Raw genomic sequence first — 25981 nt, 5'->3', positions numbered from 1 at the left:
AGGATGTCTGGGGGCTAGGTCTTAGGTTAAATGTGGGGTTGGAAATGGTTACCAAGTTGATCTATGGCTGGGGTCCAAATGCCTAGGTCCTTAGAGAAGGTCTGAGTGAAGAGAATGTAATCAATGGATCAAAAAAGGTGTAGCTAGAAGCTTGCAACTGAGAGCATTAGGGCAGCCAGAAGATGACAGATGATCCAGAACTGAGGTTCAGATTTGTAGAGATGACATAGATTGGGGTAGGGACAGGAGTAACTATCTAGGGTCTGAACCCAGGGTACTCCCCACTAAAGTGAACTTGAAGAGGACTGGTGGGAGGTTTTCAGTGAGGTAGAAGATAGGACAGAATGTAGGGGTGGGGAGAATGTCGGGGGGAGGCAGAGTACAGGACCCTGGACATATTCTAAGGACCAACAAAGGGACTTGGCAGGAGGCAGGCAACTAGGACACCAGCATAAGCCTGGAGTCTGGGAGTCTTCGAGGTGTCTGGGGAAGATGCAGCTACTGTATAGCCTGGACCTGTCTGTACCTGTCCCAAGAGGGAGGGTGGCAGGAGGCCGGCCCTCCCAGAGCTCCAATCAGCCAGCATCAGGCCAACCCTAGACAGAAGGGAGGTGTGACTGGGAAACAGAACACTTAAAATTTAGGGAGGGTGGTGGCAGGAAGGAAGAGGTCAGTGGAAAGGTGGCAGGACTGGAATCTTAGAACATTAGGAAGGGAAGGGTCCTGGGGACTAACATTCCTGGGTTCTGCAGGGAAGTTGGGACTAGATGGCTAATTAAGGTACAGGAAGTTCAATTTCCTGTTTCTGGGCCTCACCAGTGTCTTGTCCTCACCTCACTGATCTGGTGGGTTTGAAGAAAAGATCTTTCTGCACCTGCCGAGATGCTCCAGCTCAAGGGCAAGAGAATGCTGGGATTGCCAATGCATTGGTCTTGTTCTGATCCAGAGGCCCAGAGATCTTAGGGTACTGTGGCCTTGCTGTTCAAGCCTGGCCTTAGGGGAAAATGTGGGGTCTCTGAGCCCATTAAAGGAGGTTCACTTGCTCCAGATCTGACCTACAACCATACCATCCAACCCTAGCATCACAAAGCCTGCTTCTCCCCAGACCTTGTTACCCACCCCCACGCATACACTCCTCCATGCCTCTTCCCATTCTTTTTCCTCCTGGGTGGACTCCTAGAACAAACCAGGTGTGGCTGGCTAGTACACAGACCCCTTTGCCCTCAAGCCTTTTACCACCCTCCCACACTGCCCTAGGGACTCTGAGTTAGGAAGGTCTCAAAAGGGGCTGCTTAGCTTACCAAGGGGAGGCAGCTGGCTTGAGGGCGGGGTGACCTTGAAGGCAGCTGGGGGGATAGTGTGTGGGGTGAATTCATTATTGATGAGCCCTGCACCCCGGGCTACTAATGAGCCCAGGCCGGCTGCTCTAATTGATGTCAAGAAACTTGAGACCCCCAGATCAGCTTCCTGCCTGCCAGCTGCCTCTCCTGAACCCCTCCCCCTCCCTGCACCCCCAGCTGCTCTGCTCCCTTTCGAGGGCCTCCTTTCCATCTCCACCAACAGACAAGGAAAGGGCTCAGGCCTCCTAGCTCCCCACCCTCATGTCCCTCTGGATCACTCAAGTCTCAAAAGATGGGAGGCTGACATGCTCTGGAGGGGCTGGGAGATAGGGAAGGGAAAAACAGACCAGGGCCTGAAAATTACTGTTCAGGGTCAGAGAAGCTGGTGCTAGGTTACATCTGCAGTATTTCTGAGCCTAAGAAGTCCTTTCTTATATTGTGAGAGACCTTGTTACTCTCTGAGTGTCAAAGGTACAGGCACTACACACACCAACGGCACCAGCCCAATATTCAAAGCCCACTTTCCTTCCTCATCTCCTCTTCACAATAGTGTAAGAAATCTCCTTCCCAGCCCCTGAAGTTTGACTCCCACCCCTCCCCCAAGAGAATTCCCAGTGCCTTGTTATAGCACAGGTGCTATCCTTGTAAATACTGGTGATTCTTTACCTCATCAGGTCTCTTCTTCCCCATCAGTCCCTCTTCATTTAGGAAGAAGTTCCTGAGGTACAGAATTATCAAGAAGTTACAGACTGGAGTGTGGAGCAGGCTTGATCTCCCAGGAGAGATATCATGAGGTGATGCAAGTATTACTAGGCAGGAGCCTAAGTTAATAAGAATAGTCCTGGAGTGATGGAGTGACGGAGGAAGAGGGTGAGGGACCTGATCCCCTCCCTTCCCTAAATTTCCATAAATTTGTAGCTATGCTGCCCTCTGGTGGCTGAATCCTGGTCTAGCATGACATGGACATCTTTTCTTCCAACAATCCCCATTAGAATTTTAGCACCCCTCTCCTTTCTCTTGCTGCAGGTTAGGACAGGCCTTGAGGAGAGAGAGGACACTGAGGGGCGCCCTCATTTTTACTTCTCTTCAAAGACCTGAACCTTAGGGCATGTTGGCTAAGGAGGAGGGCTTTCACAGTCAGACAAGGCTGAATTTGACTCTGCTCTGGAACTCACTGTGTGACCTCGGGGAAGTTACATAACTTCTTTGGACCTCAATTTCTCCTTGTGTAAATGGGCTCTTAATTGTACCTACTACACAGGGCTATTTATAGAAATTAAAGGACATAAAGTATATATACATTTAACACCCCTCTACCCACCAGCATACAATAAACAATAAAAACCAAACCAAACCCCAATTTCTTCTGATTTAGTTCTGTGGCTTTTTCTCTTAACCCATTTCATCATTCTGATTTAAGGAAGCCTAAGTGAGTTTTCTGGACCATCTTCCCCCACCTTCAACCTGGACCTCCCCCTTTGCATTCTTCCTTAATCCTCAAAGAGAAGGGATTCCTTTTCCTCTTTTGGAGGTGTTAGGGACAAGATCTGGTGGGGCTGAATGACAGGCAGAAGAGTCAAGCCTTTCATCCCTTCCACCCTTTCTTTCACCTAAGAGAAGGGAACTCCAAAACAAGTTTCATAGTTCCTGGGGGTTATAATCTTCACTCCCAGTGGAAAGAAGCTGCGATAAACACAGACTTTTCCTACCCACCAAAGTCTGGTTGCAGGATGGGTTTGGACAGGGTATAAAAGATTCTAGCTCTGGAGATTCCAGGTCAGTTGGGGCACCGGGCCGGGTTTATTGCACTGCAACAGAGTTTAAATAAGTCCCGGGTGTCCCGAGCCGAGGTGAGGGGAGGGTTGGGTAGGGAGAGGAAGGGCAGCATCAGTGCAGCTGGTGGGCAAAACCCAAATTCTGCAGGCCCAGGACAGTGGGCTCCCCCTTCTCCAGAGGACTGGGAGGGCCTGCCTTTGGCCAGGCTGAGGTTCCACATCTGTTGCCATCATGGCCCCTTCAGAGTCCTGGGCAATTCCTGACTTCTCCTGAGTCAGATGTGGATTGGGCCTTCAGGCCCAGGTGTCTGGTGCAGGCTCAAATGTTGTCCTGGATTTGCCTGGTTAGGTTACCAATGTCTGAGTCTGGGTCCCAGATCAACCCCAGGTCCCAAGTTCAATCTGGCCCCATTAGAGTTCTGATTCTCCTTGGAGCTTGTTCTGGGCCAGCATTGATCCTTGTTTGGGATCTGTCCTGAGCTGGTCCTGGGGCACCATCCACAGTTACTGTTACGTATTTGCCCACCATGGTGGGGGCTGTCCAGAGCTGCCAGGTTCCATGTTCTTGGCTGGGGCTTCCTGTGGATCTCTGGCAAAGCTGAGGACAGCTCTTTGCAGGCTGGAGCTGGACAGAAAGTCCTGGTGGCAAGTCCGGCCCAGAGAACTGGGATTGAATTTTCCAGTTCTGCTTCCAAGTTGTTTTCAGGAAAGTCTCTCCAAAATACAAAGGCTGCAGGGAGGCTGGGGCCTCTGTCCCTGGATCTGAGTTCCCCCATCCATGAGGAGGGCATGTGTAAACGAGGGTCCTTCACAGTGCATGGGTGGTGGGGATCCCCAGCTCCTCATCTACCATCTCTGGCCCTTCAAGTATGTCTCTGGGCTGGGGAGATGAGCTTCTCCCTGGCCATCAGCACCTTCAGGAAGTACCCAGTCCCCTCCTTGTCAGTTGACTCAGGGTGGGGGGACTGAGCCTTCAGGATTGGAGTCTGGGATTAGGAGGAGTCAGGCATCAGAGGTGGCTGGAGGCTTCAGCTGAGCTTTTTCCATGGCGGTGCCATATGGGAGGGAGCGTTTGAAGAATCCGAGCTAGTGAAGGGGAAAGGAGGGAGACTTTAGATACTCTGGCTCCCACTTCTTCCCAGATCTTATCCCAAGAGGGAATGAAGAGGACACCAGTGCTTCCAATCTCCCCATCTTGCAAAAGTGGCCTAAATTCAGGGTGTTATGCCTACCTCTCCAAGAAGTTCAGTGGCCTGGGAGGGCTAAAGCTGGGGGTGCTCTGGTACAAAGAAGTCTTTTCATTAGTGCCATAAAAACGGCCACATATAAGCCAGGGACAGCAAATAGGCTTGAGCTCATGTTTCAAGTCTGATTGCCTAATGCTGGCTGCCTCTTAAGAAGGATTCTGAGGCCACTGCTAGGGTATGATCAGTTAGTGATAGCTGCCATGGGTCTTTGGAGAAGCGACAGCACAAGTGCCATATATTTGCCACCTGTGAGTAACACTTTTTTGCAAGTATAGGCAAACTTATCAGCTTGATTCAAGAGACTCTTTCTAAGATAGGGACTGCAGAATGAAGGGAAGGATTCTACAGGCAGGGTCAGGATGGGGTGCATGTGGCTAGGGCATAGGTGTGGACATGTGGCTATAGAATTCATCTGGAGGTAGGTGCTTGGGATTGTGCTGGCTTGAGGGCAAAACCTGATGAGAGGGTGGCCAAGTCACAGGTAGAATGTGGCTGACCTTGTAGAGGATGTAGATGAGCAGACCTAGGAGCAGGAGGCCAATAAGGATGGCTAGGATAATGATCCACAGAGGGACACCATGGCTGCCTTCTGCCTTTGTCCACTGTACAGCTGTGGCCACCTAGAGAGCAAGCCAGAAGTCACTGAAAAGTCATTAGTTCTTCCTACCTATACTTGGCTCCCACTCGTCATTGGACCTGGACCCACCTTTCACCTCCCATCTTGGACTAACAGAATTCCGAACTTCAAAATTTAAATTCTTAAAATGTGCGTTATTGTGTCTTAGTTTTGGGCCTTCACACTTGCTAATTTCCTCTCACCAGAGAATATTCCTTTCCTGAGTAGTTAGCTTGGTAGATCAGGTCTCAGCTTAAACGTCATTTCTTGCAGGAAGCCTTTCTTGAGCCTGCAAGACTGTGTTCAAGTGTCCCTGTGATGTGTTCCCATAAATATCTTGGCACTTGTCACACTGTGTTCTTATTGCCCACTAGACCATGAATTCTAGGAGTGAAGATGCCCTGTCCATCTGGCTTATCATTATATCTGAGGTACAGGACATAGTAGACACTCACTAAATATTTGTTACAATAACAAAGCCAGCCCTAATCTATGCCCCAGTCCCAGTGCCAGGCCCAGCACTCTAAGCCCTATCTTCCTTGGCCCAGGCCTCTGGCCCTGGACCTACCACAAGTTCCTTTCGAGGGAGTTGCTGAGGCAGGATTCGGTAAGGCATCTTCAGGGCTTCATACACAGCTTCACACTGCAGGCTAAATGGCTGGTGCTCTCGCTGTGGATAGAAGAAAGGCATTAAGGGCAGCTCCCCCCTCCTTGGGGCCTAGAGGACATAGAGCTCCCCATGGTTTGGATCAGGTTCTGATCTTTCTTTATTTTGGGCTTATTCCCTCCTGAATCTCTACATTCCTCACATGAGATGATAAATGTGTAATTGAATAGTTGTAACTAAATAATGCATAATTAGATGACTGCATGTTTAAAAGAATTTTTTCCTGAATCATTAATGTGGGTTAAGCACCCAGGACAATAATGTGCACTTCATAAATGACTATGACTATTCTTTACTATTGTCTCTCCCCTCTAGATTCATCTTCCATCTCTGTTTTTCTATCATTCTCTGCACACTGGTCTCCCTCCAGCCCTCCCACCTTCTTTGAATGGGCCAGGAAAGGGAAGATGTCACTCTTCCCAATGTGGCCATAGGTGGCACCAAGGACACAGCCCTGCACTAAACAAGGGCAGGAGGGGAGCTGGAGTGCCTGGGTCCCACTCGTCAAAAGGATGTGTCGAGGGCAGTGGGGAAAAGGAGGGTCAGTCCAGGCAGGCCCGAAGGTCGGGGGTTGGGGCTGAGGTACAGCTCTCTTACCTGTAGGAAGGCCTGGGCCCTGACTCGGAAATGTAGTTGCAGACTTCGGCTCTCCTGCCGGTGGAGTGGCCCAAGCTCACAGCGCAGCCTGAAGCACTCTACATCTGGGCATTTCTGGGAAGAAAGAGGAAGCTTGACCCTGAAATTCTGCCCTTTCAGAACTCAAACTGGTACTCAACACTTGGGCCCAGACTTCATTCCCAGGATGACTTACCAGGATCTGAGGCCCTGAGGAGGATGGGCTCTGACCTGGAGCTTCCCGTCTTTGCAGTCTGTGGTTCTGGGAATCCTTGGAATCCAACTGGAAGAGGAAAGAGACTATTAGCTGCCTCTTCCACCTCATTACAGCATCTAAGTCAGTTGTACCTGGGTTCCAGGACAGCTTCAACCTGTTCTTTTATCCATTCAACTAACTGCCTCTGGTGGTAAATCAACAAGCTCAGTGTGAAACATGGAAATGAGCAAGACTTGGTCCTTGGAGTTTCCAAGGAAAGATGTATAAATAATAGTCAGGCCCCCATCCATGCCTTAGGGCCTTCACATCACTGGTCCTTCTTCTTGGAATGCTCTTCCCAAGTCTCCAGAGGCAGGTTCATTCTCATCTTTCAGGACTCAAGAGGTTTTTCCTGATGACTCAAATAGTCTCCAGTCCCCACTGCACCCCAGAATGTTAGCACTGCACTTTTATTACTTTTCAATACCTGTTTATCGCTCTCCTTTTAATTTTTCTTTTCTATTACTGTCCACTAAAATTTAAGCTCCATGAAAGTGGGGTCCTTGCTAGTTTTGCTCGATGCCATTATTTCCTGAGCCTATAATATGGTTCAGTACAGGCACTCATTTAATTAAATATCGTTAATGAGTAAACAGGTATTGGGGCCCTGTGGATCTGAAGAAGGCTTCGCAGAGGAGTTGACACAGAACTGGGCTCTCAGCATGTGCCAGGGCAAGAAATAAGGGAAGGATATTTCAGGCAGAATGCGGTGTCTGTGGGTCTTCTGACCCCTGTCCAATGGCCTAAGAGCTAGCTTCAGGCACATCCTCATTGGCTCTACCAGGCCCCCAGTGGCCTTCCCAGACCTCTCAGCCTTGGTCCCTCCCACATACCAGTCTCCAGGCCTCTCACCTCTAGGTACTCTGAGTTGAGAAGGTGACTGGAGGTACAGTTGCTGAGTCCAGTAAACTTGGTCATGTAGAGGAGCTGCTGACCTTCCAGAGACTGGGGACAGCTGAGCTCCAGCATGCCCCGGCTAATGGAGCTGGGACCCAGGTTGATGAGCTGAGAAGAGGAGAGCAAAATCACCATGAGAAGGAAGGGAATAATTCTGCCCCATTGAGACTCTGGGTCACCATGGCCCACTATATGAGGGGGACCCAAAAAAGCCAGAATTACCTTCTGGAGGGTGGGCCCCTAGTAGTACTGGCTCCCCCCATTAGATGAGTGTTCTAGGAACCCATCTGTATCAGTGTACCAGCTGGCACTGTTGTGAGAGGCTGTGTTTGGCTTCAGTGAATTTTTTGGGAAAACTCTCTCAGTGTGTTTGCCCACCTCATGATGAGTGGTTTACAAGTGCACCTGCCCACACTGCGCTGAGTGTTCAGCAGTTTTTGATGAAAAATGCCATGACCCCTATGCCCCACCCTCCCTATTCACCCAATGTTGCCCCGAGTAACTTTTTTGTTTCCCTGATAATAGAAGTCCTCAAAGGAAATGGTTTGCCGTTGTGGAAGAGGTGAAACAAAAAAATGGCAGGAGCACTAAAAGGCATAAAAATTGATGAGTTCAAAAACTGTTTTGAGCGATAGAAAAAACATCTCAATTAGGTATACTGCATCAAATGGAGAGTACTTTGAAGGGGACTGAAGTTTAAGCATGTAAAAATAAATACACAATTTTTAATAAATAAACTACGGTGTTTTTTTGATCTTCCCTTATATGTGCCCTGATGCAAGCCTGCTATCTCAGGAGTTAAAGAGGACATCAATAGGCAGAGATGAAATCCTCTCCAACCAATATTCTTGGAGGTGGCTCCATCTTCCCTGCCAAGTCACTCAACTGGCCTGTCCTTCCTCTGGCTATCTGTCACAACTGACCCTTCCCAGGCCTTTGCATGTCACTGCCCCTCCCTCCTTTCTTCCTTTCAGTCCCTCATTCTGGTCCTATTGGTCACTCATAGTAGCTCCTCCTTCCCGGTCTTTTGTTGTGGCCCCACCCCTCCGCTCCCAGCTGCCTGCCTCAAACCTAGTCTTCCCTGCCTCTATCCCTCCTCACCTCATAAACGTGGTGGACAGCAGGGCCCAGGTCCCCCTCCTTCTGAGGATGGTCTGGGGGATGCCAGTCGCTCACTGGGAATAGCACTGCTTCAGGCTTGGAGACACTAAAGAGAGAAGGGTGGTTTAGAGCGGGGGTCCCAAGCCCCAGGGTCCGAGGCCTGTTAGGAATCTGGCTAAAAGCAAAACTCACCTGAGCTCCGCCTCCTCTCTCCCTACCCCAGCCCCGCCCACCCACAGCAGGCAAGCGAGCAAAGCAAAGCTCACCTGAGCTCAGCACCCCCAACCTCTCCTCAGTCTTCAGGGGACCGCTGGTTTAGAGGACAGTGGAAGGGACACCATATGCATCCTTTCCTAGAAGTCCGTCTGTCCTCCCAGCAAGGCCCCATTTCCACTAGGCACTGACCCGTTAAGGGAGACCTGGGCTTGAGCCTCCACCGAGAGCCGGAAGGAAACCACTTCGCTTTGGGAGTTGTTGAGATTCTTGCTGTGGGATGGAGAGACTGAGGTGGTGCTGGAGCCCATCCAGGGAGGATTGCGCAGACTCAGGCCCCGCCCCCAACTGGGCTGCAGCCTGACCCCTCCCAATCCCTACCTGAGGATCTGGAAGTCAAACTGAATCATTTTCTTTGTGTCCCGCAGGTGAGGAACTGTGAACCGAAGGCCACCCCAGATCTGCAGGACAGGGAAGGAGGAGGACAGGGGGGCTGTTAAGATTGGGCAGCCTTACTCCAATTCCAGCCCTCCTTCCCTATCCCACAGCACTCTGAAAGGGCTGGTCACTGTCCTCTCAGGTCCTCTCTCCAGCCCCAGACTTACACTGGCTCCTGCCTTCATGGGGTTGCCCAGGTCACACACCAGTAGGCGGCTCTGGTTCACGGCAAAGTAGTCACAGCTCAGGCTGGAGAAGTTCTGGAGGTGGGGTGGGTGCGCAGATTAAGGTTTTGGTTGCCCCTCTCTGGCAGGGCTTCTTCCCAAGCCCTACCTGAGGGTCTCCCCTGGGAGTCTGCTCATACCCCTGGGTGTCTGAGGAGTCCTGAGTACTCAGCCTCTGGAGGAGCGGTGACCCGAAGTTCAGCCTCATAGGCGCCACCCTCACCCACATTCTGGGCGTGGAAAGTTAGATTCAGAGAGTTCTTGTCACCCAGGTACACATGGTTCTGCTCCCTGCAGGGGGCACACAAAGTAAGGGACACTGGAATTAATCCCCAAACCAGGACAACAAGCCACAATAACAATACAACATAATAATAGCCCTGACTGGTGTAACTCAGTTGGCTGGGCATTTTCCATGGAAGGTCATGGGTACAATTCCTGGTCAGGGCACATGCCTGGGTTGCAGGCCTGGTCCCCAGTTGGGTTGGGGTGCACGTGCGAGAGGTGACCAATCGATGCTTCTCTCACACATTGATGTTTCCCTCTTTCTCCCTCCCTTCCCCTCTCTCTAAGAATAAATAAAATCTAAAAAAATAATATGATAATAATAAACACAATTTATTGAGTTCCAACTCTATGACAGGCACTAGGCTAGATGTTTTATGTAAATTACTTTATTCAGTTCTTCCAAAAGGCTAGAGAAGTAGATGCCATTATTTCTACTATGCAGATGAAGAAGCTGAAATTCAGAGAAGTTTAGCAACTGCCTAAGGTCAGACAGCTAGCTACTATGTCCCTATTGTACTTTTTCAGGTGCCAGGTACTTGCAAGTTTCATGTGTCCTGTTCAAGACCTTGGCATCTGGAACTCCCCAGCTTGATGTTAGCCTTCACTTACCCAAACACTTCCAGCTGCAGATCTGGGACACAGATGTTGTCCTCTCCACAATCTAGTAAGATCTGAGCCTGGGAAGCAGAGCAGCCTTCAGAGAGGGAGCTTAGAACCCCTCCTGGTCTGAATATAGGTTCCCCACCTCCAGGGCCTTGCCCCCAGGTGCCCAGGCCCCTCTCCTCTTGGCTTTTCTCTACCCTGTCCTCACCTTGTCCTCTATGCGACTCTTGCTCTGGTAGTGTAAGACTGGCCGGAGGCCATGGCTGTCCACAGGAGCTTGGGGGTCCAGGGAGAAGTTGAGGGCAATGTGAATCGGGGAGAGTTTGTCTCGGAACTCTGACTCGTTCTGGGGCAGGGGAGAGGGTTCACAGAATCAGTGGACACTGGGGATTTGATGGCCCTGATCCTCAGACTCACATCTCCTTTCGTCCACTTAGGGCTTTCAAGAATTCAAGTGTTTAAACTTGACCATCATCATTGCTTGAGAGACCCTGGCAGCCTGGTTCCCAGCTCCTCTGACAGAGGGACCCTTCCTCAGCCCCCCAAATCTTGGAGGGGCCCTCAGTTCTCTGTGGCCACCTGCCCCAGGCTGGTCTATATCCTGCTTGAGACCATACCCTGAGGTAGATCTTCATCTCTCTGCAATCCTCCCGAGCCCCATTCTGGATAAGCAGGGTCTGGGTCAGGGTCGCTTGTCTGGAGGCCAGGAATAGCGCTCGCCGCACCCCTCCCTTCTGCTTCTGCCAGTCCAACTGGAGCTCCACCGTGAAGCCTGCAGCCGGGATGTATGTTAAGGAGAATCTGCCTCTCTCTCTCCTTCCTAATCTATTAAGAGAGAAGGTAAGTGCCCATATCCCTAGCCCTTCCATCCCATCCCAGTGCCTGAGAGATTCAGGAGTCTCCTTTACCGATGGAATCAGGAACATGTTTTCCAGAAGCATTGAGGCAGAAGCTAAGGTTGATGCTAGAGGAAGACAAAGAGGAAAGATGATCTACCCAACTAGAAGAGGCATCTTGTCCTCTACCTATCTCCCAGACACACCCAGACTGTCTCCCTCATAGGACAACAAATAGGACACCCCCATTTGTCTCCTTCTGAAGACCTGGTCTTCCTGCCCACTCCAAGGCACAGACTGAGGTAACCCAGACTGGTCCTTGAAATCTCCTGGGCCCCAGCTCACCAAGCCACAGGGTTCCCCTCCAAGCTGCAGCTGCGCTCCTCTGGGTTGAACATGGAAGGGAAGATGGTGAGGGAGGCACTTGCAGATACAATGGGGCGACCCCTGCCAAGAGAGGATGTGGGGTCAATAGAGAACTAAGACTCCTCTGGAACTTGGGCACAGGAAGCTGAGGCTCAAGCCCCAGGATCCCAGTGTCATTTGTACACTTTTCCAGTTTCAGCCCTATTGAGGAATTCCCCATTTCCCACTCTTCCCAGGCTGCCCATCCTGGAGTTCATACCTGTATACCACAGCCTTGTCCATACCAAAGGAGCCCACAATCAGATCTGCAAGAAGTCAAGAAACGACCCCTTACGGAGAGCCCAAATCAGGATCCTTCCTAACACCCTTCTAGTGTCACTGCTCAAGAGGGCTGAAGTGAAGGGACATCGCCATCTGGTGGCAGTATCCTAGAACTGCACCCAAGACCTTAGGAAAGTGCAAAGATGGGTCAGGGGCCAGTGACAGAGGAACTCTAAGATGAACAGGGCCTAGGGCACAACTCACCAGGGTATCCGTTGCCATCCAGGTCTCGGCCTCCTCGAAGGGCAGAGCCAAAGAAGTCTGGGGTGTGGCCAGCTGCCCACAGGGGCAACAGAACCTGGGAAGGCTTAGAGCCCAGCCCCACTGGGCTCCCAGGGAATATAAACACCACTCCCTGCTGGGTCTCCCCACCAAAGGGAGCCCCGATGGCCACATCTGCAAGACACACAACACACACCAGTCAACAGGCCTGGAGTCACAAGTCCAAATCTTTACCACCAAACCCCAGGATACTATTTTTCCGATCTGTCATTCCCAGTATTCTAATTTCTTCAAAGCCTCAAGACCTAGACATTGGGATTAAAGTTTACACACCTACTTGGGGAGTCACTAGGGGTCTGGATATCTTAGCCACCCTCTTCCTAAATCCCTTCTGACACAGGTGCCTGACTCCTTCTCAGATCCTTGTACTTACCATTGTAGCCATCTTGGTCCAGGTCCCCCAGGGGGGTCAAGGAACTTCCAAATCGGCCAAACTCATCATGGCCAGTAATGGTAAGGGTGGGTGTGGGCTCCATGCCGTCTGGCTGCTGAAGGTAGATGTAGACCCTGCCTACCTCCTGAGGTCGCCCATCGGCTGTGCGCTCCATGAGCAGGGGTGCTCCCACCAGCAAGTCATCCAGCCTGGGGGTAGGGGAAAAAATCTAGGCATCCTGACATTGTGCCTTGCCACCTCCCCTCCCCAATCCTAGTGCCAGGAAATTCCAGGCATTCTGGATCCCAGGCTCCCTCCCACCCAAGTCTGAATAGCTGAGGTCTTCTGGTCTTAGCTCTCAGCTCTCTCCTTGACCCTGAGTGAAGGGAATGTAGGCACAAGTGAGGAGAATCCAGGGGGAAAGCCTGGAGAAAAACTCTCCTTGCATTTTTTTTGTCCCACCCCACTCTTCCATCCTGGGAAGGGCATCACGGTGTGCCTTTTCCCACTACTCACCCATCCCCATTGATATCTGTTGCAGCCACTGCATAGCCGTAGTAGGAGGCCATCTGGGGAGGTCAGAGGGACAGCTCTGGGTCAAAACTAGGTGCTTTATCAACAGAATCACTAGGGGCTGTGGGGGGAGGTCAGAGACTTCAGGGAGCTTGAGAAGTTGGGGTGAGCTTGTTGGGTCAGAGCTGGGGCTTGGTTGGCAGAGGGCCAAGTTGGGATGGGGGTGGGGGTGTCCTCACCTGTTCCCCTGAGAAGTTGTAGAGGGATCGGATATCTGAGCCATTAAGGATGGTGACCTGGTAACAAGGAGATGCGATCATTGGCCCTGGACTCTCAGATCATCCCATGGATGAAGGGCAGATATATACAGGCTACCCAAGGGCAGGCATTCCTGGGAGACACAGACTACTCGTCCCCTAATTCCCTCCTGAGCTTTGCCCTCACATTCCCATCTCTATGCCAGTAGCTCGGTTCCACAGCTCCTTATCATTTTCCTCCATGTCACTCATCAACTACTGCTAGATTTCATATTTATCTGTCTGTTGTCCATCTCTACCCACTAGTGTGGAAGATCTATGCAGGCAGGAGCTTGGTTTGGTTCTTTGCTTTCTTCCCAAAGCCTAAAGTAGTGCTTGGCAAGCAGTAGACACTCAATAATTATTAGCTACATGACTGAATGCACAACGAGGCCTCAGTCATTCCTCATCTTCCAGCCCTCCCAAACCACAAACACTCATGTCTTCTCTACGTCACCCCTTAGTGACTGACCCTATCAGTCCCTGAGTCTTTTGACTCCTTGCTCTCTTCCCCACCCTCTCTGCTGTTACTCTGGTGAGAGTCCTCTCACAGGACTGTTGGAGAGCCTCCTGGCAACCTCCCTGCCTGCCTCAGGCTGTCCCTTGCTCTTAGCACTGTTCCCCCACTGTAGAAGAATGACTGGCCTTAAGCAAGTCTAGGAGGGACACCCCTGGCTTGGAAACCTACAGGGGTTCCCTGCAGCCACTGCCCAAAGTCTTGACTCCTTGGCTGGTCCTCTGAGGCCCTAGATAACTGGCCCCAACCTGTATGCTGTTGCTCAAACTTTCCTTATTCTCCTTATCCTCAAGTAGCCCAGGAGTCTGCTAAACAGGCCTTTTTTTTTCTTTTCTTACATGCCTTTTGCCATGCTCCTGCCTAGGATGCCCTCTTGCCTCATCTCCACTCATCCTTCATAGAACCTTCTCTGACCCATCCCTGCCCTGGAAAGGAGGTTATTCCTTCCCCCAAACTGCTATGCCATCTTCACCACGTTTCTGAAATTTATCATAGTGCAAGAATGCTGACTTGGGAATAAGACAGGCCTGCTTTCAAATCTCTATCCCGCCACCGACTAACAGTGTGATCTTAAACAACTTATTTGGTCTCTTAGAACCTCAGCTTTCTCATGTGTCAAATGCACATGGCAATATCTACCCCCATCGGCTTGTTGTGAAGAACAGAAATCATGAGTGGACAGTGCCCAATACACTAAGGGGCTCGTGAATAGTAGCTTAGGTTATAATTGTGTGTGTTTTATCTTAATACTTGATCAGAAGCACCTTATGAGATGGGGTATGATGTCTTATTCATCTTTTTATCTTTTACTTTGTCTTAATAAATGTTAACTGAACAAACTCCTATGGCATTCTTATCTGTGTTCCTTTTAAAGCTTTTGTCACGGTCTAATAATAACAGCTACCAGTTGTACACTGCCTAACAGCTCACTAAGTACTTTCACATGCATTATCTCATTTCACCCTTCCGAGAGCCCTGTGAGGTCAGAACTATTATTATCCCATTCTACAGAGAAGAATGAGGCTCTGAGAGGTTAAGCAGTCTCAAGGATTTTACAGAATGAAGTAGGGTATGAATAAATAACAGAATGATTCATCTACAGTAAGTACCAGAACTTAGGCCCAGGTCTGACCCCATAGCCTGTATTCTGAATCACTTTTTGAATCCTCACAAACTGTCATGCATGTTTTTTGTGATCAGCCAGGGGAGGGGAAGGGAGGAAAGGAAAGGAAGGTTAGGCATGGTCTTACATAACCATAGGTGAGGTTCCCCTTGGGCACGCCAGCAACAAAGTCTGCAAAGAGAAGAGAAAGTTGTGGCCTAAGGGTGAGAAAAGGGGAGTCACAAGAATGGTAAGTGTTTCAGGTCCTGCGACCCCAGGCCCTAGGTCTCCATCCATCCCCTCCCTTGACCCTAGCCTGGGGACATGTTTACCTTCTGTGTCATCACCACTGAATTCACCCACAGCCACAGAGTAACCTGGGGGACAGGGTGGGTGAGTATTAGTATTCTTGCTTTGTGGACTATCTGCCCTGGCCCATCCTCCAGTCCTTCCCCCACCCTACTGGGCCTTCATAGTCAGCCTGCATATGACAAGTATAACAGAGGCACTGGGGATGCCTGATTAGAAGAAAAGGAAGCAAGGGGGTATGTGAGGACAGGGGCACCTGAGGTTACCTCCTGCAGTTTCCTTTCACTTGCTCACTCACCCAGATAGCTGTCATCGTACATGGAACTGGCCTGTCGAGTCTGCAGCTGCCCCTGAACCAAGTTGATTAGGTACTCAGGGTAATAAGATTCTGCAATCTGTTCCTGGGTGGCTGACAGGATCTGGCCTAGGGAAGGGGATGAGGAGGAGATAGACAGAGTAGGAGAGGGCAGGGAGGAGAGACACCTGGGTGGGAGGGGGTGACTGGGTAGGAGTCCAAAAGCCTGGTCAAGGAAGGGAGGCCTGTGGAGGGTTGTAAGTCTCAAGAAAGGGAGAGGAGGGAAGGATGGTGAGAGGTCTTGTGCCAGCGACTAGGGGTCAGCACAGAGGGACTTACCTTGCCAGAAATAGCTCCCGGGTCCACCCAGGACGACACGCCCTGTCTGGGGGGGTGGGGGGTGGGGAAGAGGGTAAATTTACATCTGGCCCTGATCCCCCTGTGTCTACCACCCACAGCCACTTCCCTCCTAGATCACCCTCTCACCTTGGTGAACTCAGCACTGAAGCCCCCTTGGCAGTAACCCTGTCCTGCTGCCCAGCTGAAATCTGTGAGGGGAGAAGGTGGTGGGAAGGAGGCCTGCACAGAGGGGTCATGCAGGAAAGAAGAGACATTGGGGAAGGAGGTGGGAGAGGGAACCTGAGGAAGGACCTCCCTGAACCAAACAGTGAACATAAGACTAATGGGGGTAGGGTTTGCAGGGGCTTGTATAGAAAAGGCACACACAGGCACATGCCCACTCTTGTCCTACCTGAGCGGCAGGGTGCATACTCCAGAATTTGGGTGAAGTTGTCTGTGGAGAGGTAGCAGGTGCCCACGGGATCGCTCAGTGGCTCCTTTTCTGTGCGCCAGCTGTACAGTGGAGCACAGGCCTGGGAAGGTCCCAGAGGAGGGAGCTTCAGGTTTAGACCGGCGGGATCCCTCCTCCCTCCCTCCAGGCCTGTGCTCCACTGTACCCAACCACGGCCCATCCCCTAGCCACTTCCCTGAGCCTGCTGGCCCCTCACCAAGATGGAGGAGCCATGGGCTCGAACTGTTGCCCCGAACCACTGTAAGGACTTGTATTCCACAGGTTCCTCTCCCTCTTGGATGGAGAGTGAGGACTCCAGGATCCGAGAGCCTTGGGGAAGTGAGAAAGGGGAGTCATGCAGGTAGTGGGCAACTAAGCCCTAGCACAGCCTCACCCTCAGCCTGGGGGTGCCCCAGCTCTTGAAAGCCTGAAGCCCATGACTCACTGGGAGGGGCAGTGGGTAAGGGTCTTTAGACTCAGCTTTGTGTAGCCTGACTCACCCCTCCTTTCTGCACACGCACACCTGGGGTTTCTAGTGTTGCCGTCCAGCTGGACGGATCGTGCTTGCAGTGAGGTGGGGGTAGGAGGGGTGTGGGGGAAGAATGGCTATTTCCCAAGGGGATAACCCTCTGGCTGCACTTCTTTCTACCTGGGCCTCGTCTCTAAGCACCTTGTTCTTTACTTGATCTTTCTCACAGCTCTGGATTGCTGTTCCCGTATGTGTCTCCCTCTCCCTTTTTCTTTCTGTGCATCTGTCTTTCTCCTTCTAAGTCCTAGCTCTGCCCTCTATAGGACATCCTTTTTCATCCCTCTGATGCTTACCTGTCTTTCAGGTTAAAAAAAAAAAATCACGCTGTTTCATGATCTTATCTCCCCCCACCATTGCCTCCATCTTTTTATGCACTTTCTTTTGTCCCCTCATCTCAGTCTTTATCTCTGCAGCCAGACTGCTCAAGTTCATGTCCTTAATCCTCCATTTACTAGCTGTGTGACCTTGAACAAGTTACTTAACTTCTATTTCCTCATCTATAAAATGGGGATAATAATGCCTCATATAGTTGTTGAAAGGATCACATTAATATGTATAAAGTGCTTACAACGGTGCCAGGCACAGAGCAAATACTCTTGAAGTGTTACCTGTCATCTCTTGTCTGTCTCCCTCCTTCTGTCTCTGCATCTACTCTGGACCTTGAGCTCCTTGACAGCAGTGGCGAAATCATGTTTCAGTCCTCCGCAGACCCAGCACAGTGCCTGGCATGCACTATCACTTAGTCAGTGCTTAGTTACATGAATCAAATAGTCTATGTGCCTCTCCCTGTCTTTGTCTGTGTTACTGCCCTGGCCTCCCTGAGTTGTGGGTGATTCAGGGGAAATGAGAGCCACATGTTTCTGAATCATGCCCGCCTTCCTTGGGCTGGGCTGGACTGGGAACATGGTGTGAGTGCCATGGGGAGCCGCTGCAGGGCTGCACAGAGCTGGAGCACCACCAGAGCATCAGAGTGCTGGAAGGGAAAATGGCCAAGGAACTGGGAAGGCTCTACCCTTCACTCCAGGCACCACTGGGCCCCGCCCCCAAGCCACAGCCCCACCCCCAACCCCTCCCTGAACTTCACAGGCCTACTAAGAAGGCTGGTTACCTTTACTGTCAAACTCAATAGGGGTGCACTGTGCCAGGCTGGTGCCCCAGGGACAGAGGTAGACGGCACCACCCTGCAGCACTCCTGGCTGGCTGGTGTTAGCCTTGGGTGCCCCCACCAGCACACTGACCCTGTGGAGGGGAAAGTAGAGGCAGTTCAGTGTGGATCCTACCTAGCCCTTCTCCAGTCTCCCAAGGCAGGAAGGACCCAGACCTCTGGGCCAGGGGCTGGCTGGGGGGTAGATGCCCCCTGGGTTGTATTTATATCTTAGAAGATGCCTTGGATGCCAGAGGCACAGACTGGAGTCAGGCGGTCCCCATGTGCCGCTGTCACTAACACAACCCCTCCCCTCCTCCCACCACTCCCCTTCCTGTCCTACCTTCCCCTGTTGTTAAAGAGAGAGGAGCCAGAGTCAGTTCTGGGAAGGGAAAAGAGGGGCCAGACGTTCTGGCCTCAGCTTCTCCATCTCTCTATGGGCCTGCCAAGATTGGATGTGTAGCCCCTGGAACCCAGGGCCCTCTCACCTAGCCTGTACCCTCTTGTCCCAAGCCAAAGCCTTTCTCTGGGCCAAGACCCAGGCATCCAGCTGCCCTGCTGCCCAGCCGCCCAGTCCTGGGGCGTGTAGGAGGAAAATGTGAGTCTTGGAAATCAGGCAGTAGAAGTAGAGAGAGGAGCTGGAGGATGGTGAAAATAGATCATTCTCCTGGGCTTGGGCCTGGGCCTGCCTTCACCTTGGGCTCTGGTGTGGACACCCCCAGCCCCAGAACCCCTTTTCCACCTCTAGGAGCTTATATTCAGATCCTGTTCTACTGGAGTCTTAGTTCTGGACACAGTTCCTCAGTCCCCCCTAAAATGACGAGGGGAGGGTTGCCTTTGCTGGGGGTTCTGTATAACGGTGTGGTCATAGCTAAGGTCCTAGACAATCTTCCCATTTTTGACTCTGTCTCTACCATTCCTTGGTCTCTCGCCTCTGAGGCTTCTGCATAGCAGTTAGCCCTCTGGCTTTCTCCTCTAGGATCTCCCACGAGGACTGCATCTGGTAACTGAGGCAACTGGGCCTGGCCCTGGGCCCATGTCCCTGCAAGTCTTACTAGCCTCTGCTTCCCTCCCATATGTGCCTCTGGTACTACTTCTCAGTCTCTCTTCCTCTGCGCCTGTGACTGCCTGCTCTCTAGCTTTCGGTTTTGGGGTCTTCTTTCTCTTGATCCCAGATCTTGGACTTCTCTATCTACAGATTCCTGTCCCCGTTCAGCTTCTGCATTCCCAATGACCCCCGGTTCCCTGATATTAGGATACCTTCTTTAGCCTTTCTTACCAGGAGAGAGTGTCCAAGTGGGGGATTATTGTAGAGGCCACAAAAGCTGGGGTTGTCTTCCAAGAGGACTGCATGGGGAAGGGGTAAAGGGAATGGTCCAAGAGGAATAGGTGATGGGAACAGAGGAAAACAGATCCAAGGGACTGAAGTGGGGAGTGAAGAGTGGTCTAGGAGGGCCACAGGATGAGAATGGAGGGAAAAGGCACGATCCAGAAGAATAGGAGGGGGGCCCTGAGGGTGAGAGTTCCTGGAGTGAAGGGGGGGGGTGCCAGCCTTGGTTACCCTGGGGACAGGAAATGTTTACTGCATGTGGCTTCCTGTCTGTTTCCAACCTCTCACTTCTCCGTTTGTCTCCCACCCACTGGGCCCCACCCTTTTCACTCAAACATTACAGTGTTGGGCGGTAGGCATTTAGGTAAGATCGATGCTTGGTCGGTGGGCATTTAGGGCATTTAGGTAAGATCGATGGTGGGGAGAGGTTGCATTGCCCCAGGGCTGGGTGAGGAGTGATGGGTATAACCCTCTCTTCGCAGGGGCAGCCCCAGAAAAGTTGTGGTACAGGAGGCAGTGAAGAGCACTGCACCAGGAGTCAGCACTGGTCGGCAGTCAGGCACCAGCTCAGTGTGGACTTGGGCTATACTCTTTCCCTCTTTCTCTGGGAAAAGAGGTTGAACAGGTTATCTCAAAGTCTCTGGGAGCTCTGACAGTCTATTTCCAGGAGAACACAGGGCTGTGGCCAAGGGACCCAGTTCCCACTCTCAATTTTTCCAACACTCTTAGCTTTTGAGGATGGCCCAAGGAAGACGCCTGGAGTTTTGTCTGACAGGGTTGGAAGGTGAGAGAAAGAGCGAGACCTTACGAAGTTTGTAAATCCCACAAGCTCGTGGGCCAGGGGCATATGCGTTGTGGCTGTGTGAAGGTTCGGCAGATATGGCATGCAGGCCAGGGCACAGTCCCTGATCCAGACATGCCCCCCACCACCCATGGCTTATATGCAAGGGTTCAGTGGCCCTTCTATTCTAGCTTTCCCAACCCAGTCAAATAACTATTGCCCTCTCCTATGTGCCAAGTGAAGTGCTTGGTGTCAGGGATGGCACATCACATACCTTAACCTTATTCTCTCCCACTCTTAGTTCCTGCTTCCTAAATCCTGGAGCAGTTAGGTCCTTTTAGGGGTCCAAGAAGGTAACAATGGAGGGTCCTTGAGCTATTTTCAATTTTTCAGAAAGCTTAATGGAAATCATGCATTTACCTGATAAGGCAGCTCAGGCTAATTAAAACCTCAAGTATATTTGCTTTTGGCTGGAATTAAATCAACTCTTGTATAGAGAACCTGGCTATCTCATATTGGTCAGAAGCTCTGATTGGCAGCTATAGATGTCTTCTTGTTCTAACTTCTAGTTGATAAAAAATGGGAAAAAAGAATTAATTATTTCTTACCAAATGTGTTTTGGCAGATAAACTCTTCTAAAACATAGAGTCTAAGGGAAAAAATAATTGCCATAATTTATTCTGAAGTCTCAGAACCCTGAAATTCCAGAGTTGGTTCTTGGAGACACAGGCTGCCACAGCTGGAGGGCACAGTAGAGGGCATCCACTGGTTTGAAGACTTCTCGTAGATGCCTCAGGGCTGCCACAGGGAGTAAAGAGAGTCTTGTGTGGTCCTGACACTCCTCCTCATCTTCCTTTAGAGCAACCACTTTTCCCTATTTTATACAGAATGTCTTGGTAAGATATCATTTGAATTAAAAAAAAAGGAAATAAAGGAAAAAACCTTTAATTAAAAAAAACTTCCCTGGCCGGTGTGGCTCAGTGGATTGAGCACTGGCCTGAGAACCAAAAGGCTGCCAGTTTGATTCCCAGTCAGGGCACGTGTCTGGGTTGCAGGCCAGGTCCCCGGTTGGGGTCACTGAGAGGCAACCAACAGATGTTTCTCTTGCATATTGATGTTTCGCTCCTTCTCTTTCTCCTTCCCTTCCCCTCTCTCTGAAAATAAATAAATAAAATCTTAAAAAACAAACAAAAAACCCCAACAAAAAAACCTCTGCTGAGTCCTATGTCCTTATTGTATAGATGGGAAAACTAAGTCCCAGAAAAGTGAAGTAATATGTCCAAGGTCACTCAGAATCCTTCCCAACATAAGAACCAGAAGCCAGGAATCCTGATTCCTAGGCCAGTGTTCTGGTCTACCCTGTTGCCAATTTATCCCCTCCTCTCCTCTCCACTATCTCCCCAACCAAGTTTCTGATTAACCAAGATCCTGTTCACTAGATGGTTACTGTTTGACCCTGTTGGCCTGACAAGGTTGGGGAGGAGAGAAGCAAGTGGACCCGGGCCCAGTTCCTTCAGGTCTTACAGCAGCCCTGGCCAGGCCTGGGCAGTACACCTAGTTCTGGGTTCCCCTGTGTATTCTCAAAGAAACTGCCTGGCTGGCTGGGGAGGCAGGGTTGCCTCTACCTATGGCAACTGAGTACCAGGAGGGAGAAAGAGCTGGGCTAAGCCTGATATACCCTTTAAGTTTGTGTCCTAGGCCAAGTCACTTTTCTTCTCCAAGCCTTGGACTCTTTACCCATAAAATGATGGGTTGCCCTTGAATGGTCCCTAAAAAAAAATTCTAGTTCTAAACTTCTGTGACTCCTGAAACTTTAGTGTGTGTGTGTGTGTGTGTGTGTATAATAAAATGGAGCAATAATGTTTCCTCTGTCTAATGCAAGGATTTTTGTAATGATCCAATGGAAAAATTTATATGAAAGTGCTAAGGAATGTGAGGGACTATTATTACTATCACTGTTATAAGAAAATATTAAAAGCGAGTAAGAAATGGAGGGAAAACTTAGAAAAAGAACTAGGTGGTATCTAGGGAGGAGAGAAGCAGCGACAGAAAATACTACCTTATAAAAATCATGCCTCTCATGTATTGATCACCCTCTATGGACCAGAGGCCTTTTATATATTGTCTCATTTAAGTCTGGCCATTGTGGCTGTAGTGTCCTCCCATAGACCGAAGGGTCCCAGGTTCTATTCCTGGTCAGGGCACATACCCAGGTTGGGGTTCAGTCTGGATATTTCTGGACTGAAAGCAACTGATGGATATTTCTCTCTTTCTCTCTCTAAGCAATGAAAATGTGTCCTCGGGTGAGGATAAATACACACACACACACACACACACACACAGCCCAGTCCTCAGAACAGCCTTATAAGTTAGGTGTCTAATTTTCATAAGGACACCAGGCTCTAAGAACTGGCCCCAGGTCACGCAAAGAACAAGTAAGTGGAGGGTCCAGGGTGTACACGCAGTTTTGCCTAACTTAGGCTTGGCCCTTGCCTACCATGCAAGCTCTTTTGTGGTCACCCTGCCCTTTGATGCTGTTTTGGTGTCCAGAATGAGAAGTGATGCCGAAGGACCAAGAACACTGAGGCCCTCCCTCTCCGGAGATGGTGCCAGGTGAGGGGCTATGTGTGTCCCCCTTGGGTAGGAGGGTGTGGAAGGCCCAGTTGTGGTGGAAGGGAGGTCACTGGGGAGGTGGAATGTTCAGAGTCCTATTCTAAGAGTGAATTGTAAAGAGAAAATGGGAGGGGGAGGAATGCAAGCTAGACACCTGGGTTCTCTTGGAAGGAGAGATGAGAAGAGGGAAGAGGGATGAAAATGCTGGGTCCTGTTTTAGAAGATGGCTTTAGGGACTGTGGGATCAGGCCAGGGGCCAGACAGACACCTAGGGGACCGGAAGTGTGTGAAAGTCCAGATGTTTCAGAGGAATGTTTTAAAAGGGAGGTGACACTATTTTTAGGTGTGGGGTGAGGTAAGAGAAAGGTTACCCAGATGTGGGGGGAATCTCATCCCCTCCCTCCTTCCCTTCCTCTTTTTTACTCCATTAGGGTTGTGGTAAGCAGTTTGAGGGGGCCTTGGGGAGGCCAGACCTGGCAGTGGTTCCAGGCCAGGGTGATGCAATGGGGTTTGGGCAAGAGGCCAGGAGGGTGGGGTGGGGGTTGGGTGGGGACCTTGAATAGTCCAGAACCAACAGCTAGGGCCTAAGTATCTCTTTTCCCATTCCCAAGTTCTCTAGACAACGGAGAAATTTAAGTGCTCCCCCCATTAATCCATTTTTCTCAAAATTAAAGAGAATGAGTAGAGATCAGTTAACTGTATCAGGTGTAAAAACAGCTTACTTCTGACAGAGGTCCTATCAACCCTGAGATACTATTGACTGGAGTGCTGGTGGTAGGGGGTGGGAGCAGCAGGAAGCTCAGAGCCCAGAGATGTGGGAGAAAGAGGATTATCGTGGAGGATAAGGAATCTGGCATCTGGAGGTCCCTGTCCCAGTCCAGGAGCAGTCTACATTCCCCTCTTACTTCCCAATTCCAACATTTAAATAATACCTCCAGTTCTAATGTTGCCTCAACTCCAACTTTGGTTTCCCCATGCCTGTGGGCTCCCCATTTTCCAGGCACTTAGGCTGGCCTGATGGTCACCCTGCTGAGCTAAGAATGAGGATCCTCCTTTGAGCCTTGCCCTGTCTCCGGTGTCCTGTGTTCTGATGCTACTGGGCCCAGCGAGCCGGCGTCTCCCCAGCTTCCTACCCCAGCCCCAGAATTCCCGGTCTCAGTTCAGCTCCAGCCCACAAGCTACAGGAAACCAGCTTTTCTCTTCCTCCCCAGAGCTAGAGGAAGAGGGAAACCGCCCACCCCCCTTCACGCGCGCACACACACCCCTCCCGACACATCCGAGCACCCGCCCTTGGCTGAGCCCACCCCCAGCCCTGGCGCCCCCGGTGCCAGGGTCCCGGGACTCTCCCCGAGTTCCTGGATCCCCTCATCCTAACAGAGATTGGGGGTGGAGGGCGAAGTAGGAGACCAAGAAGAAAGGGAAGGGAGTCGTGGTCTCCTCCCGGGTCTTTCCCAGTCTGAGCTGAAGGGGGAGGGGAGGATGAGGCTGGCCCCCATTTAACCTCTGCGCCCCCTCGGTTTCCGACTCGCCTCTTACTACACACGGTTCATTCTGCTTCGACCAGTTCTCTCTCCTCACAATGGCCCTCGGGGTCATGAGGTCCCCTGGTGCTCCAAAGAGCCCTTCCCGGCCTCCTCGACCCCTCTTCGCCCGCATCAGCCTCGGTCCCGGCAGCTCACAGATCTCAGTCGGAGACCCTCCGCTCTCCATTCATGCGCCCTCCTCTCCCTTGGCCCCGAGACCCTGCGCAGACTTCTCCTGGTTCCAGCTTCGTGTTCTCTCCCCACCCCACACATGTCTCCCCACTGATTTCTCTCAAACGCCAGGCCCCTTCCACGCCGGCCACTGTCTCCTCCTTACTCCTGCGCGGGCCCCCAACTCCGACGCGGGCCCCCAACTCCAGCCCTAGTCCTTCCAAACTCCGCCTCTCAAACTCAAGTCTCGGTCCCCTCCAGACTTCAGCCGCGCCCCCACTTCCAGGCGTCCCCACCACCCCCTCCATCCTGCCGCCAACACTCCTCACTCACCCGTCTGTTCCCGGCCGGTAAAACTCCACTGAGAAGCCGAAAAAGGAGCCCGGGGGCCCAGAGAGCACCGCTGGGGCCTCCGAGTCTAAGTTGAAGCCCCCGACCCTGGGTGTCGGCGGCAGTAGCAGCAGCAGCAGCGGCAGCAGCCGCGGCAGCAGCGGGAGTCGGTGCCGGGGGCCCCAGTGTGGCTGCGCGGCGTGGAGAGGGAACCCTGGCACCGGGCTCCCCATAGCGCCCGCTCTTCCCTGTCCTGGGGCCACCGACCCGGAGCCGCTTCCTAAACCTCCCAGAGGCGAATGACTCAACGCGGGGAGGAGTTTGCCAAACTCCGGGCTGAGCCCTCCCCCCGCCTGCCGGGGGGGCTGGCGGGGGGGCATTCCTGGGTCCTCGGAACGCTGAGCCCGCGCCCCCCACCCCGAAGGGGCGTGGGGGGGCCCCGTACTTCTCCACTTCTCTCTCCCAGCCCCAGCTGGAGGCCGGTAGTTTGTACTGGGTCAGACTGGGCGGATTTGGGCTCTTCCCCCTCCTCTCTCTGCTTTCCCCTCCTTCCTCCCCCCTCCTTTCCAGATGTACAACGTAAACGCTCGGAAAAGGAGTCGGAAAAAAGGAGCCGAGTATTTCCTAATGAGGAAAGGAATCACCTCCGGAGGTCGGAGGAGCCTGTATATGTGTGAGGTCTTCCTCACTTTTTCAGGGAGGAGACTTTTGGGTGGAAAGAGACCGGAGGCATTTCTGGCATCTGGCCAACTGGGATTCCCCTTTGCCTTCCGGGGCCACTGGGTGCTGCCTGGATTCCTGCCAGCTGGATTTGGGACTCAGGAGTTGAGGTACAGAGCGCTCCTGATCTGATGGAGGACCTCCACAGGCTCCTTGAGTCTGCTGCCCTTTACCCCAGGCTGCTAGAATTGAAAACCTAGGAGTCTGGGGTTACTCACCAGGATAATTCTGCTCCAGATCACCCCCTTCTTGGTTGCAGGGTATGGAAACCTCTGTTGAGATCCTTCCTAGAATATGGCAGTTGACCAAGAGCCTGGGAGTGTTAGGGAGGGTGGTGCTTTGGCCCCTCAGTGTCTTCTTGATCGAAACCGAAGTGATTCCTATAAACCTGGAGAATTGTAGCATGGGCTGGAGTGGTGGTGTTGGTATCTTGCAAATGGGCCACTCCATTCTCCCCAGGTCCCCTGATGATGTAGAGGAAGGAACTCTGTAGCAAGGGAAGGCAGTGACCCCCTGCCCACCCCTTCCTCCAGCCCTGGCTCTGTGTACTGAGATCACCT

General features: G+C 51.6%; 1 protein-coding gene across 1 annotated transcript; it reads right to left on the bottom strand.

Annotated features, from left to right (window-relative positions):
* Positions 1 to 3115: 3115 nt before the first annotated feature.
* Positions 3116 to 25168, bottom strand: ITGA5 (integrin subunit alpha 5). The gene is made up of 30 exons (XM_024575709.4): positions 24705 to 25168; positions 17918 to 18048; positions 16498 to 16610; positions 16242 to 16362; positions 15977 to 16038; positions 15830 to 15875; positions 15494 to 15619; positions 15219 to 15263; positions 15035 to 15078; positions 13211 to 13267; positions 12975 to 13027; positions 12459 to 12667; positions 12008 to 12199; positions 11742 to 11787; positions 11462 to 11563; positions 11189 to 11244; positions 10898 to 11052; positions 10489 to 10626; positions 10287 to 10354; positions 9530 to 9680; positions 9333 to 9425; positions 9109 to 9188; positions 8920 to 9000; positions 8515 to 8620; positions 7369 to 7521; positions 6457 to 6543; positions 6243 to 6356; positions 5547 to 5648; positions 4860 to 4982; positions 3116 to 4201 (listed from the first exon to the last, which is right to left on the bottom strand). Exons 1-30 carry the CDS (start codon positions 25079 to 25081, stop codon positions 4118 to 4120), a joined length of 3315 nt encoding a protein of 1104 aa, XP_024431477.3. The 5' UTR covers positions 25082 to 25168; the 3' UTR covers positions 3116 to 4117.
* Between the last annotated feature and the right edge of the window lie 813 nt (positions 25169 to 25981).

This window comes from Desmodus rotundus, chromosome 3 (genome assembly GCF_022682495.2).
Source record: "Desmodus rotundus isolate HL8 chromosome 3, HLdesRot8A.1, whole genome shotgun sequence".
NCBI classification, from domain to species: domain Eukaryota; kingdom Metazoa; phylum Chordata; class Mammalia; order Chiroptera; family Phyllostomidae; genus Desmodus; species Desmodus rotundus.
Note: the sequence above shows the minus strand (reverse complement) of the source record. Positions and strands in the feature narration are given on the sequence as shown.